Source organism: Synchiropus splendidus, chromosome 10 (genome assembly GCF_027744825.2).
Source record: "Synchiropus splendidus isolate RoL2022-P1 chromosome 10, RoL_Sspl_1.0, whole genome shotgun sequence".
In the NCBI taxonomy this organism is placed as follows: Eukaryota; Metazoa; Chordata; class Actinopteri; order Syngnathiformes; family Callionymidae; genus Synchiropus; species Synchiropus splendidus.
In genome coordinates this window covers 11,727,886-11,742,557 of record NC_071343.1, presented here as the reverse complement: position 1 = coordinate 11,742,557, position 14,672 = coordinate 11,727,886, and the positions used below count along the sequence as shown (strand labels likewise).

Here is a 14,672-nt window from a genome sequence, read left to right as displayed (position 1 = left end):
CAGAGCTGAGTTCCTCAGATACTCGCGGGACATCACTGGATCCAAACACGGCAGACTCTGGGTTGAAACTGTCTAAAGGAAACAGGAAAGTGACCTACATGGACGAAGATGAGAGTCCTCTGGAAGATGATGAGTCATCACATGCAGACAGCTTCTTAGATTTCGATCAGGTCCTGAGTGGAGAGCCTCTGACTGGACGCTGTTACTGGATCACTCTGCAGGGCTCCTGTCCTTCTACAGCGTCTCTGAAAGCATGAGCCTCCACCACAGAGTCCAGACCACCTTCACTCAGCCTCCACATGCCGCAGTCAGTGTCGATGACACGTGTGAGTTTGTGAGGTAATCTGACCAGAACCATGTGAGGGGGACGTGTCACTGAAACAATGATTCAAATAAACAATACTAAATAAAAAATGTGGTCCATTCAGTGTGCGGTGTGATGGTCAACACTTACAAGTCCCCGGCAGGGGCCCAATGCAATGTTTTTTACATTTCTGATTCATCTTTAACCGCCTTGAAGTTATTTTAATTCAGTGGAAAAGAGAGTCAACATGAGACACACCAGACGGCAGCCTCGCCTCCGCTCACACGGCTGCTTGCACTCGCAGAAATGGACGTACATTAGTCAGCTATGAGGATCATAAAACGCAGCTATAAACCTGCAAAAGGAAACATGTCTCACACATACTTCTTTTGATAGCCTTTTTCTGTTCACTGAGTCAAGAGTGTTTGCGTGGTGTTGATATTTCAGAGTAAAATTTGAACAATTGATAATATTTGTTTTTCATTTCAGTTTTTGCGCATTTCTATTGGATTTCGAGGATGTTCTTTATACCTTCAAATCAATTGTTTAAAGAAAAGCATGAACTCAAATGAACGTTTCCAGGGTTTTTTTTTTTGTTTTGTTTTATTGCGCTCCTTGTCGTTTGTTGCAATGCATCAGAGTTATAATCATTCTAATGTTGCCTCCACAGACGTCAATTCATTGCGGTGCGGCTCAAACTTTTCCAAGATGGCCGCCCAGCAAACTTGTGGTGAAGTGTATATATATATATATATATATATATATTCCTATTATCATTATAACATGAGAATGTTATGAATGTTCACAGCCTTTCATCATAAATAAAAGCATAAATGCAACTTATATTTTTTTGAGCTTTAAGACATGCATTGTTCCAATCTGACTCTAGATTATGTTCTCCTTAAATATACTAGTTACCTGGATGTAACTCCAGTTCTGTGAATACAGATCCCCAACTATTTTCTGATAACAATTTGTAATACTTAGATATTAACTCAAGATGAGATAATGATGGTGCATATTGTGTTTTCATGTAATACAGCATTGGATTTGTAAATATTTAAAGATATAACTGTTTGGAATATGACATTTTGTTTTTGTTGTTGTGGTGTGTCACTGTCTTGGTTCCATGTTTGACAGCTGAATCTCCTCACGCGGGTCGATGGAGTCTTATCTTATCTTATCTCACATGTATTTCACCAAGAGCTCGGCTGGTTTTGTCAATAATCTGGTTATTACATTTCTTCAGCCAGTTTTCCCATCTAAAGGTTCCTGACATGTTTGTATGTATCGATGAGTAACAGTCCTTTTCTGGCTCCAACAGCAAAATGGCGACTTCAATCTGTACCAGTGGCAAAAGCTGTGGTCCACTAACAGCGCTGCCATGAATGGAGACTGCATCAGCCTGAACAAAAACACCACCTTGGCCATCTACAGGAATGGAAGTGAGGTGTGGAAGTCTGGCAACCCCCAACCAGACAGTGCAAAGGTTCGTCTGAATGTCACCGACGATGGTCATGTGACCATCACCAATCTTGGGAAAGAGATGTGGAAGGCTCCCTAAACTAAAATCTCAAGGCCATCCTTGTGATGATGGGAGACAAAGTGCACTGTCCTTCGTTCCCCCTCAATGGTCACGTGTCAAGAAATCATGCAACTTCTTCCAAAAGAAACAAAGCTGTGTTGACTCCATTTATTCATCCACATCACACAGAGACGCTCCAGGTTTTCTTTTTGCTGGACTTACTCCATTTCCTCGCTGCCACTCACAGCTACAGGCTCGGCAGCAGTGCCATCGTCCTCCTTGTCTGGTTCCTCCGGGTGTGGAGGTTCTTCTGTAGGTTCAGGTTGCAGCTCCTGTGGAGGACTCTCCTTCTGCTCTGCTTCAGGCGACAGAACTTCCTCTGTGTGTGTCACCTCCATCTAAGATTCAACACGACGGTTAAAAATGATTCACGTGGAGCCAGAGAGGGAACTCAATGGTTCCTGAGCAGTTGGTACCAGATTTATCTGTCTAACTCAAAACCATTTCCATTCATACAAAGATCCTCTCAGATGAATGAGCCTCCAGCTGTAGTCCACACCCCTGTCCACCATATTTGGATGAATGCCTCACTTACTTGTGGTGCTGGGGCTGCAGCTTCCTCTAGTCTAATGGGGTTGGACTGTTGCAGCTCCATGGGTTCCACCTCGTCTGCAAGACCCGTGACCTGCTCCTCTAGAGTGGGCGTCCCTCCCCGGACTGGAGAGTCAGGAACCGCGACTGCTTCTTCCTGTTATGTCGATCAAAGACGAAATGACATCCATTCCACCAACTGCTGTGAGTCACTCACTGTCACTGATGTGACTTCAACATTATATTGGATTGTTCGGTCTGGTTGTGGCCTGGTGATCTTTTCACAGGTTTCATATCTTATCTCCTTTGTTACCTCTTTTATGTCCATTGGCTCCTCGTGCGGCGGCTCGGCCTTCCTGTTGGCTTCCAGGACGGCCATGATGGAGGCAGGTATGTGAGCTTGCTGTGACACAAGAGAGGACCACGCATTGATGGCAGACGAACCGACGTATGGAAAGAGAGGAGAGGAAGCGGCGGTTACCTGGTTTGGCATGAAGGAGCGGACGTGGAAGAGGAGAGGCTCCCTCATTTCTGGGTTGCGTTCAAAAATGCTCTCCAGCTGTGCGGCGGGCAGCTGCAGGAGAACGCTGAAGGACTGCGGCTTGGTCCTCTGGCAGCACTTGACGAAACCTTCCCACACTTTGGGATACTTCCACACCTTCAGAAGAAAGACAAAAAGAACATCAGGCCTGATGCACCAGGGTGGTTAATAAGCCAGATACAAGCACAATAACATGAATGTCCACCAGAGGTCGCCTCTGAGGGAGACTTCAGCCTTCAGCCCGCATGCGGCTGATGACCAGAGAACTTCGGAATATTGAAGGTACACAGAACAAAACTGCGCACCTGTTTGGTGATGAGACGGGACAGGACGTTCATGACGAACGGACACAGTCGTGGATACATGGTCAGGGACTGGATGACTGTTCGCATGAGCAGCATTGGAAGGTGGTTCTGCTCCATCAGCTGCTGCATCACCACCGCCAAAACCTCAGACGTGTAGACGTTCTTCTCCCCGAAACACAGATTGGTGGCTGGGAATCAAGCAAGACAACAAAGTCAAGGTCTTGGTTGGCAGGACATTACTGAGCCAGCACAGTTTGGGCTCTAAACCTGACCTCCTCCTGCAACTGTGAGTCACATGTCCAAAGCCTGCGCATGTCAGTCACTGACCAAGACCTTATGGGCCCATTTATGCTCTATGTTATGTACGAAGTCGGATAGAGCCTTCTGTCCATGCTCTGCGTTCATTTCGTCCGTATTTCTGCATGTTTCCACAAAGCTTATGGATACAGAGCAAAGGGAGCAGTACCACTGGAAACCATGGGGGGCAGTGTTGCTCTTACTAGCCAACGAAGACGACATAACAATAGCGGATATTCTCGGTCCTCCAGTCACGATACATCCAACAACGCTGCCTCCGTTTCATCTTTTGTGCGAGAGGTACATTATCAGTACTTCCACAGTCGCCATGTTGGTTTTGGAGTTTGTCATTGTCGTAAACTTTTGACTCTGGGCTGCTCCCCCTGGTGGATATATTGGTGAACAGCAACACCAACATAAAGAAGTCATGGAAGCATGTGACCAGTGACAGTAACATTGTTCGAAACGGACAGGTGTATACATGGATCCTAAATTATTAAGTTGTCCAGTTGTGTAGCATGAAAATGACTTCACCAACCTTTAATAATGGACTTCATATCACATTTAGTTGAGTCGATGTTGTGTAGCGCGACCAACAGGTCTCCCGGTGTAAGCGGTGACACGGATGAACTCCCCTCACCTAAAAACAAACAAAAGACGTCAGACATGTTGTAATGGAGGAGAAAAAGTTGTATGCGTTTTTCTGTCTTACTGTGCTGAGTCCCCAAAAGGCGATTGAAGACTTCTTTCACCACCACAGGGTTCAGTTTGATCAACTTGGGAAGGGCTTGGATGACCTCATGCTTCATGGGACACAAAGAAAACAGCACAAACATGTAGAGCTGTGACGAATAATGGACACAGGTCAAATGAGACAAGCCCTATAAATTTCAGATATATTATAATATACATTACTAAGTGCCAGCAAAAGCAGAAATGAAGATGCTGAGGAGTGAGCAGGATGGATAGGATCAGGAAGCAGTAGATCAGAGGGACAGCACATGTGGTCAGGTGTTTAGGAGACAAAGTCAGAGAGGCTAGATGGAGATGGTTTGGACATGTACAGAGGAGAGAGAGCCAGTACATTGGTAGGAAGATGTTGAGGTTGGAACTGCCAGGCAGAAGGTGGAGAGGAAGGTCAAAGAGGAGATTTATGGAGGTGGTGAAGGAGGTCATGAGGTTTGTAGGTTTGAGAGAAGAGGGAAGCCGAAAGAAGAAGATGGCTAAGTGCCATTCCCCTCAGCATTTTTGTTTGGCACAGATTGACTTATACTGTCAACGCACATTTTGACCAATCACGTGCGACTTTAATTCGGGAAAATAAATTCAGCAAAATAAACAGACTGCAGCCCCTAAATGTGAAGACTTTCATAGTTCACCTCCACACGGTGCAATAAAATATCCTACTGGGACAGAAAAAGTAACAAACACAGTCAAATGGGTCCAAAGGATTCCAGGCAGAAACCAGATGTAAGAAAAGCTGATACCTTTGTCTTCAATTTGAAGTAAATTATGCAGTTTGATTTCCCTTCAACTTTGGAATATTCCTTCCTATAACCTCAATATTTCACTTTTACCACCAAGGTATCAATGTTGTGACAGTTGGAGGCCCACTGGTCAAAAATGAAAAGATAAATCTGGCTCTGAATTCATTGCCATCAGGAACAGCTCTGAAAACTCTTGAAATGAATTGAATTCAGTTGCCTCGACACATTCATGAGTTTCATTACCTTCTCCAGACCATTGATGACTGGAATTAGGAAGCGGACATCTGGCACTCGCTTGTGGTAGAGATCTCGTACTCTTTCCACCAACTCAGGAGACGGAGGCACTGGAACACAAACAAATTAGGTCATGCTAGCCTTCCGTTTGTCTCAAGTAGCATGGAATGTGGTGGCCTGTGTACCTTTGTCCGTCAGCATGTGGAGGCAGCGGGTCACCAGGGTCTCGGCGCCTTTAGGGCAGTTCTCAACTAGCAGAAGTAGCTCAGGGGAGTTCATCCCCATTGCTCTGATCTTGGGTTGGAAAATGATACTTCAAGTTAAAACTACTTATAAAGCTATTCCAATATATCTAAAAAGAAAAGCACAAGGTGATACAAGCTTTGCAGGGTTTCCACCAGAATTTTTTAAATTTGTATGAAAAAAAAAACCTCAGAACGCAGCCATTCAAGAAGTGAAAGAGAAACAATGAACGTTTTGGCATTTACTCAATTGGTGACAACGAAAGTTTTAAATGATGAGAAAAAAATCTCTCCAATAAGCAGCTGTTGTGTTCACCTCCACCTTCACTACGTGTTATGTATTTGTTTCACTGTTTCAACTTTGTTTAAATAAGTTTGATCACGTGACATTTCATCTTTAGAACGAGACCCAGTTTCTAATGGCGAGGTGGCTGTCGTGGAAACCCTGCTCTGAATACACATATGAAATGCGTATCCATTCATTTCAGTAGGGGAACTTATGATTGGTACAAAAAAAAAGGAGATTTTACAATTTAATTCTGTCTGCCCCTAATGAAGATGAAATATAAAAGGGACAATAGCATAATAAAAAATTGTCGACAATGTGCAAAACTGACAAAGAGCCACTCACAGGCAGTTCAATCGCTCTGAGCACGTTGCGCTTGATGTCAGCGATGGCTTCAGTGTAGACGGCGGCCAGCTCGTGGACCAGCTTGTGGTTCAAGGGAAGCAGAGACAGGTAGAGGAACAGACACTGTCTCACTGTGTCTTCGGTCCAGGGAGCTGCAACTTCTGTCTCAACAAAAACATTGCATCAGTGAGACAAATGCAACAAAAACAACCCACTCCGGAGGCAGCCACTCGGAACGATCTGATTTGAGATGGGGTCACTTAAGAAAAGCCAAACTACCAGTCTGGTTCACTTACAATGCTCTAAATGGCCTCCACCTCACAGTGTGTAAAAGCAACAATCATTGGACCCATCAGGCAAGACAGCAGTGATAATAATAGCATAATGATGTGAACAAACCTGTGTCTTTGTCGGCCCCAAACAGCAGCGAGGGAGGGTTGAGATGGACAAGGAGCTGCATGTAGTTCAGAGCAAACTTCTCGATGTAGTCCCTGAGCTGGTCTCTCTGGTACAACTCTTTCAAAAAGGTCAGAGCACCAGTTCGCACCTAGAAAAAGAAGCGAGATCATAAAGCAAAGGCATCAACTTCCCAAATAAGGGAAACAAATGAAACAATTTAGACCTTCTCCACTTCATGGGAGCTGAGGTCAAGCAGGACGTGCAGGTACTGGAACTGCCGGGACGGCCGCTTGATGATGAGCTCTGCGAGTGTGCTCATTCCCAAGTGCACGCGTGACTGATGGAGCATATGCAGGACAGATGAGTGGATGGATCACACAATGTTCTACCCAAAAATCCTGACATATGTAATTCACCTCGTCTTCACAGTAGCGCCGTATTACTTCGAGTGCTGTGTCTGTAATGATTGGAGCATCTAGTACCAATTTGGTAAAGAGGCTGCAAACAGGAAGAAAAAGAAATTACTATCAAGCTCAGCATGTTAACAGTTACTGCTGCTTGTTATTAGTCTGTAAGAGCGGTGAGAGTGTTCTGCAATACAGATTAACTTATGATGCACATCTGTCTTTTCAGCCAATAGGCAAAAGCTGAAAATCTGCCAAACAAAAGAAACAAATATGTCAACAAAATAGCTGCTCACCCGTCTCTCTGCTCAGGTTTCTCCTGCAGACCGGAGAGCAGAGTATAGAGACAGTGGTCATAACTATCCAGCAGCCCAGTTGGAAACTGGCTGAGATAAGTGTTGTACTCCTGATAGAGGAGGGAAAACGCCAGGTCGCTCCTCGTCCTGACATCCTCCAGCACGTACGCCATCAGCTCATCCTTCATCGCGCCGTTGAACTGCGTCACCAACCGGGACAGCAGCTTGATGCGGACCTGCCACAGAGAGGAAGCACTCTCAACACCGCTGTCACGCTGACCCTCGCCCAGGCGGACGTGACCACTCACATGTGACATCCCGGTCTGTGCAATAGCCTTTTCGGAATGTAGGATGCGTTTAACTGTTTTGGATGTAATTTCTTCTAACTGTGCAACCGGAAATGGCTGAATAACATCAGCGAGTCTAAACACTTTCTTCCTCCCGCTCGCACCAGACAATCTGAAAAACATAGACAAGGAAAAGAGATGAAGTGGGAGGGATGAACAGATACTCATTCGAGGTCTGTAAATATGAAAGGTTTCCTGGCTACATGTGCTCTGTGATGGATCTACTCAAGAGGCCAGTATGGCTCAGCAAATGCATAACAGACAGGCTCTCCACAGTACAGGGGCATCCTAATATATATAATGACACACCAATGTACGACACTTAAATCTAGACTCTCATGACTGGTTTAGTATTATGTTTTATCTTTTAAGGTGCTGATTGTTATTGTAATATGATATTCAAAATCATACCGACAGTCTCCCATTGAATTCAAAACATATTCTTGATTATCGGCAGCAAAACTCACTTGGTCTGGGCGGAGGGCAGGATGGGCTCAGGAAGCTTCTTTGTGACGGCAGGAGCAGCAGGCATCTCATAGACTCCCACTACAGAAATGGCCTGGCCTAGCGGAAGCTTGCGCTTTCCAGCATCCTCTTCTTTGACCTCAGGTCTGGTCTTGCACTGCTCAAGGCCTGGTGGAGTAACAAAGGAGCACACAAGATCAGCATGGCAAATGAAACTTTCAATGGGATACAACAAGACAGCTTGTTAGTCTACAGTAGTTAAGTATCGTGTTTAAAAAGGTCTAAGTTGATTTTAGTAATCGATCAGTGTTGCCGGTAAGACCCTTGCTTACCAGGGCCGATGCCAGCGGCCGTCATCTGGGTGGCCATGAGTCTGGCCAAATGTTTGATCTGAGCGTCAGTGCCTGCTGATTCCACAGGAGTGTATGTGGCCTGAAAGGATGCAGGCATGACATCTGGGAGATACACCATGCTGATGAGGACCTACACAACAGGATGGAGAAAGACTCAAACACCACTCAAGTATATTATAGGCAGCATATGACAGGCTTTGTGCTAGTTAATAATAAAACAGGCTAATAATAAAACAGGGAGAAGAATCGACGCTGCTCACCAGGTTGGCTACATTATCAGGATTCAACAAAGGACGTAAAAACTCGGCTGTGAGGTCAATGGCGGACTGGGCGGGAGGAACAGCTGCTGGCTTGGGTGCAGTGAGTGGAGCAGGCTCTTCTTTGTCGTCGTCGTCCTCCATGAGATTTGTCTCTGGAAGCACAAGAGGAACCTTTCATGATTGCATCATGATGTTGATGTTGTGTTCGGGTTTAAACGTCTGTATTTCAGTGAAAAGCATTATATTTAGGGACGCTCCATCAGGACTTTTGCTGCTGATCACCAATACCGATCAGCCAGATTGCCAATCACTAAACATCATATGGATTGACAATGAATTTGTAATCAAAATGAGACCTTCGGTGTACATGGTGAAAAAATGAACTTTAAATCATTTTAATTCTAATGAATGCAGCAATTATTCTGTTAAAAGGACAACTGAAAAACATTTAATTCAATGTGAGATGTTGCAGGTGAATCCCTAGAGACTGTGCTAAGTCCTTGAAATATTTACATACTGTAGCAGGAGAGGGAGAGGGAGAGAGAGAGTGAGAGAGAGAGCACTGCATTGATGGAAGTTTCCACTCTGGATGTTTTCCAAAGTTTCAGATTCAGGTGGAACACTGCACCTAACTCCAAAACGGAGACGGATCCAGTCCTTTCCGTTTCTGCGTAAACAACACCGGGGAAAGGCTGCTCATGTAGCTTGGTGAAATTAATGATTATTTCTTGGGCAATTAGCTTAGCGTTTCGACTGTCACGCTTGGACCACGCATTAGCTGCGCTAACAGCCAGCTGTTGAGGAACCAGCGGCCTCACCTACATGAGCCCAGAAAACTCTCCGCTTTAAATGGCGTGTTTAATTTCAAGGCGCTTCTCTGCACTGCATTTTCCCGTGCATGTGCCGCAGGATGCAAACTTTACATGACAGATTGAAAGAAGTGAGCAGTAGGGGGGAGCGGATGCATCACAACCAGCAGGGCTTCATCAGAGCGCAGGCTGTCGCACATGATCGGTTGTTGTGATCGGCAGTGACAGACAGTTCTCGACATTCAACGATCACGCTGAAGTCGGCCGACCATGACCACTCCGACCACTGCCCATAAAGGTGATGCTCGCCTATCACTCTGCTTGGAACAGCAACTCACCCATCTTGACTTTTTTGCTCTCTGTGTACTGCTCAGCGCGAGGTCGCTTGCGTGGCTCCCGCACTGCAGGTGTGGCTCGTGTAATCTCGCTCTGCGGCATTCCCAGATCCAGCAGCAGAGTGGAGATTTGGCTGTGGAAGTCCACGCTGCAGGGATGCTTGAGCACCGCCACCAAGTGCAGTTTCAGATTCTTTCGCACGCTGCTGACCTGAGACTTGGCCAGCGTCGGTGGCAGATTGGCTGAAGAAAGAAAATGCACAGTGACATTGTTTCACGATACTAACAATCCAGCACCGGATTAAACACTCACCATGTAATGTCTCATATGACTGAATGACCTTTGACATGAACATCGGCCTCTGACGGGCAATTGTGGCCAGAGCGCCCAAACCTGTGGTCAGGTTGATGCTGGAGATAGCTGGGTGGATCATGAACTTCAGCAGCTTGTCCAGGGCTGCTTTTCCCTCCTCACACAACGCATCTACCCAGAACATGATCAAAAGTTAGCATCAAACTTTCGCTCCAGAATACATCATGTGCTTTTTGGTGTGGTGACTTCAGTACTTCTTCAACAACCACTATGTGTTGACAAAATCTTTAATCTCAAGCGGACTTCACAGGACACTGTTTTTCATTTCTTCTCATTTTAAGAGTCAAGTTTCTTTTGCATTGTTCCACATCTTATGACTGTAAAGGATTATACGTTTATGAATTACATTTTCCCATAGTGTCATGAGTTATCAGTAACAGCTGAGAATTTTTCCAAAGGCTGTTGGGGTGCTGACTTCACACACTTAATAATTTTTTTTTTAATCAATGCAAATATTTGTATGAATAAAATCATTACATTTTTCAACTAATGTATGTTTTTATCTTTGACAACAAACAGTGACTGCTGTTGGGCTGGCATTGAGGAAACACCAAAACATTACCGTAGTGAATATAAGGATGGTCTTTGGGCACTTTGTCCAGACTGATGTCGCCCTCTTGCCTCTTTGGGACGTCTGACAGTGAAGTTCGAGGTGACAGGGTGATGATCAGTGACTCTGTGAACTTGGTGGCATGAGTCCGCACACCATCGTTTTCAGAGTCCAGCAACACAAGAACATCCTCTTTCATCTGTGTCACCATGTCCCAGCAGGCTTCCTGCATCTCGGACACAGCTTTGGACTGCACCAACCACTGCACGCAAGAAAAAAAAAACTTGTTGAGCCTAGCCAGTCAGGAAGAATTCTGTGCACAAGGGATGTAACAGTGTGAAAATTTCAAGTCACTGTATTGTGATCCAAAGCATCATGGTAATTACTACTATCATGGCGTTGCAATGTGCTCAAAATGCAACACAAATTCTGTAAACAAGTCAAATAAAAGCACACTTCCCTGCTTCAGAACAAAGTTTGCAAATAAAAAACTATAAATTAAAGAAACACTACAAGCTGCGTCTGCATGTGAGGGACAGGTGCAGCTCGGGTGCAGACACAAATGTATGTAATGCCCAGTAGCAACATGCAGAGTCTGGCGTTTACCCACCATGATCAGTCCCCTGAAATCACACAGACAGACTTGAGTCGTCTGGCCTTTATTTAACCAGAATTTAGGACAAAAATCACTATTTATTGAGGCAGATTAGAATGACTCAGTCATCCTCAGTTAGTTATTGGTAAAGTGAGATCGTCAAACACTGTTTGTTGCTGGCAAGTTCTTAAGGAGGCAATACTGTCCAATATTTTACCACGGTTAATCATATATACCGGTAACCGTTACATCCTTGGTGTGCAAAACATGCAAAACAACACAAGTTATCAGTAGGATGCTGTATACATAAACTTATAACAGTACTTCGGGACCTGGACTCAATGTAGTAATGTTCAGGGTCCCAGACTGGACATTCTACTTTTTGGCTCAAATGGCATTCGGAGATCCTCAGCTTCAATCGCCCCTGTATGAGCAGACCCCCACATGGAGAGGAAAATATCTACCGAGCACATCGAGTGGGAATACCTGGAGAGTAACTTTGTACAGCTGGGTGAGAGTGAGGATGGCTTTCTTCACCACATTGACACTTTCATCCTTCAGCAGCATGTTCAGGTTGGCAATCAGTCTCAGGAGAAGCTCGTTGTCCCTTTTGCTGTGGGGGGAAACAAAAAAAAACTTTTTTTAAACATCAGAAACATGATAAAGCTTAGCAGAATTTGATTAAAAATATAACAATTTAATAATTCAGGAATAAAAGGTTGGTAGACTTCGCAGATGAAATGTATCACCAGACTAAATACCGCAGTTATATTAATATTGACACAATTATTTGAGTACAGACATGAACATGTAAAAATGGAACCAACATAGTGTTTGGTCAGGTATGTTAAGGTAAACAGTGACCTGACATTGACTGATGAAGTAGACTGACAAATCACAAGTTACATGATAATATGTGACAGGAACAACTCACCAAGCTTCCTCAATGAAACCGATGACAAACTTCCTCACTTCAATCGACTTATCAGTCTGGAAGGCGATCATCTCCTAGAATGTGAAGAATCCATAGTTTATTAAAAGCATTGCTTTGGTGCATTTTTTTCCAATATAAGTATATATATTTATCAGTATAAATCAGGGGTGTCCAAACTGCACCAGATAACACGTAGCACCAGGCTGACAATCAACAGATCACAGTTTTCAGACACCTGATGGGTGAAGCTGGGTGTGCTAGTTGGGCTGGACAACCTTGCCATGAACAATCCATAATGATAATAGTGATGGTAATAAAACTCCATCATTTTGAATCCAAAAACATTAAATATATATTAATATATTTGATATACTCACATCAAGGAAATTGTCAAGAAGAGAGGGATCCTTATTGATGATGAGCTCTTGAACCTAAGATAAGGAAAAAACAAGAGTGACTGCAGGCAAATTTTCATGTTACTATGACTAACTGAACTGACAATATGAACAATATGTACAAAAGAATGTGTATTCATCAGTAAGGCACACTTTCTCCACTGATCTGAAAGACCCGTCGAGGACCTCTCTACAACTACAAACATAAGATAATACATAGATGCCAAGGAGAGAGACAACTTATTTTCTCGCCTTATTTTGAGCGAAAAAAGATTGAGATACAGACCTGTTTGAGCACATCCAGCTTCTCATCTGATGGTGTGATGGCAGCATTGTTGAGAAGGTCCACAACCTGGAATTAAACAGTTTGTTATGAACCGGTTGTTGTTTTAATACATTCACTGTGACTTTTGTATTTTTTTTCCCCCAAACTAAAATTTTCTCAGCACTCATGCCAATGAAAGGCACAGGAGTAGAGCTGTACTTGTACACACCAAAATGGTGTGAGCTTTTGGTTCATGAGCAGCTCTCAGGCAGAGAGAGAGAGTCAGGGCCAGGGGTCCTCAAAGGGCTGGTGTGGTGGAGGTTTTTGTTCTCACGAGTCATGCACACACAGCTGAACTACTCAAGTTCAACTGTGGTCTAGTTCAAGACACCAAAACTAGACCATCAGAACAGAACAACCAAACTCTCAGTTAGACCTGCAGGTTCAACAATACATTGTATCCAAGCGTTATACAGGAAGTGACTCTGATATGAATGTGAAGTTGTGTATTTGTTTATTAGCCTGTGCTATACAGTACATAAACATACTTAAATTATTTATCGTTCTGTAAATGTATATGCAAGCGACAGGGCTGTCTGAACTGGAGAAGTTGTTTCATCACATCACATGAATGAATAAAAAAATAAATCCCACACCAAACATAAATAAAACAATCATTCTTTCGTCATCAACAAGCCAATGCTGCTCTATACCAACCCAAATCTTCACATATTCTGTGTTTGATAAAATGTAAACAGAGTTTAATTGAGTGTCATTGTGATAGGTTACGAAGCAAATAGGTAAATCGAACCTTTTCGCTGGTCGTCATTTCGCTGGCGACAGGTGTTTCCTCCGCCGGTGCAGAGAAATCCATGTTCGTGATGGCCTTTCTTCAAAGAGTAGAAAGCATGATGACCAAATCCCTGACAAACAAAACACGATAGCAAGTGATAAACGAAGATGACAGTTAACTCTGAATAACGGCTAGCTATGGACTATATAACGTACATCCGGGAGGTTAATGGGTGACAGTGTTTATGCCCCCCAAACAATATATCATCATGATTCAGACGCAACGAAAGCTTTCATGACTTTTATCAACCAACAACGTTGATTCAGCATCTCAGCTAACATGCTAACACTGTCTTCAACGCTGGAGATACTCAAACTACCACAGCTTGAAAGCTGTGAACTGCGAGGTGCCCACTGACAATCATCTACGGTTACATATAAAAAAGTTAAACTTGAACGAACCAATTTAAAAGAAGATATCAGTTGATAATGAGCGCAAATAGACTAGTCCATGATTCCACTTGCAAAACTGAGCGGCGTTTTTCTTCTTCTACGGCTGTAAAGTTGAAGTGAACGCCACACCGCCACCTACTGATGAAGATGAGTACTACACGAACGCGCTAACCAAATCATCATACAATATAAGAACAACAACAACAACAATAATAAAGGAGCTCCATCATTGAAACACATTTTTACCCGTAATAATTTGCACGTTTATGTCAGAAGGTGAGTACATTTGTTCTGATCAGATATATTGAGAATACCAGCACACCCTTTAATTAATGTTTATTTAATGAAATATTTATTGAAATAAACTTGATATTTCTTTAACTTTATATTTTTTATATTTCTTCAAGCAATTGACATATTTTTTATACAGCATGGACTCTTGATTGTAAAATGTACATTGGCTTCTTTTCTGTAGTATGTATTTAGTTCT

At 43.6% G+C, this 14,672-nt stretch overlaps 1 protein-coding gene across 2 annotated transcripts; it reads right to left on the bottom strand.

Annotated features, from left to right (window-relative positions):
* Positions 1-1,991: 1,991 nt before the first annotated feature.
* Positions 1,992-14,296, bottom strand: sympk (symplekin). Of its 2 annotated transcripts, none has more exons than XM_053877038.1 (27): positions 14,192-14,296; positions 13,749-13,860; positions 12,959-13,024; positions 12,655-12,708; positions 12,278-12,351; positions 11,830-11,956; positions 10,761-11,010; positions 10,139-10,309; positions 9,829-10,068; positions 8,682-8,833; positions 8,401-8,551; positions 8,071-8,236; positions 7,565-7,715; positions 7,257-7,492; positions 6,973-7,054; positions 6,780-6,893; positions 6,557-6,704; positions 6,158-6,318; positions 5,470-5,578; positions 5,294-5,394; positions 4,276-4,366; positions 4,102-4,203; positions 3,267-3,454; positions 2,902-3,078; positions 2,734-2,823; positions 2,425-2,577; positions 1,992-2,227 (listed from the first exon to the last, which is right to left on the bottom strand). In XM_053877038.1, the coding sequence occupies exons 2-27, from the start codon at positions 13,809-13,811 to the stop codon at positions 2,048-2,050; spliced, it is 3,597 nt and encodes a 1,198-aa protein (XP_053733013.1). In that variant the 5' UTR covers positions 13,812-13,860; positions 14,192-14,296; the 3' UTR covers positions 1,992-2,047. The 2 variants fall into 2 exon arrangements, with proteins under 2 accessions (XP_053733013.1, XP_053733014.1); XM_053877039.1 differs by having other exon boundaries at positions 13,749-13,827; positions 14,192-14,282.
* Between the last annotated feature and the right edge of the window lie 376 nt (positions 14,297-14,672).

What these genes read in the sequence shown, in the direction of transcription:
- sympk (XM_053877038.1), bottom strand. Translation starts at nt 13,811, where the DNA reads ATGGATTTCTCTGCACCGGCGGAGGAAACACCTGTCGCCAGCGAAATG. An exon ending in GGCCGCTGGCATCGGCCCTG is followed by an intron (nt 8,237 to 8,400) that starts GTAAGCAAGGGT and finishes TTACTCCACCAG; the next exon opens with GCCTTGAGCAGTGCAAGACC. An exon ending in CCCGTCTCATCACCAAACAG is followed by an intron (nt 3,079 to 3,266) that starts GTGCGCAGTTTT and finishes TTTCTTCTGAAG; the next exon opens with GTGTGGAAGTATCCCAAAGT.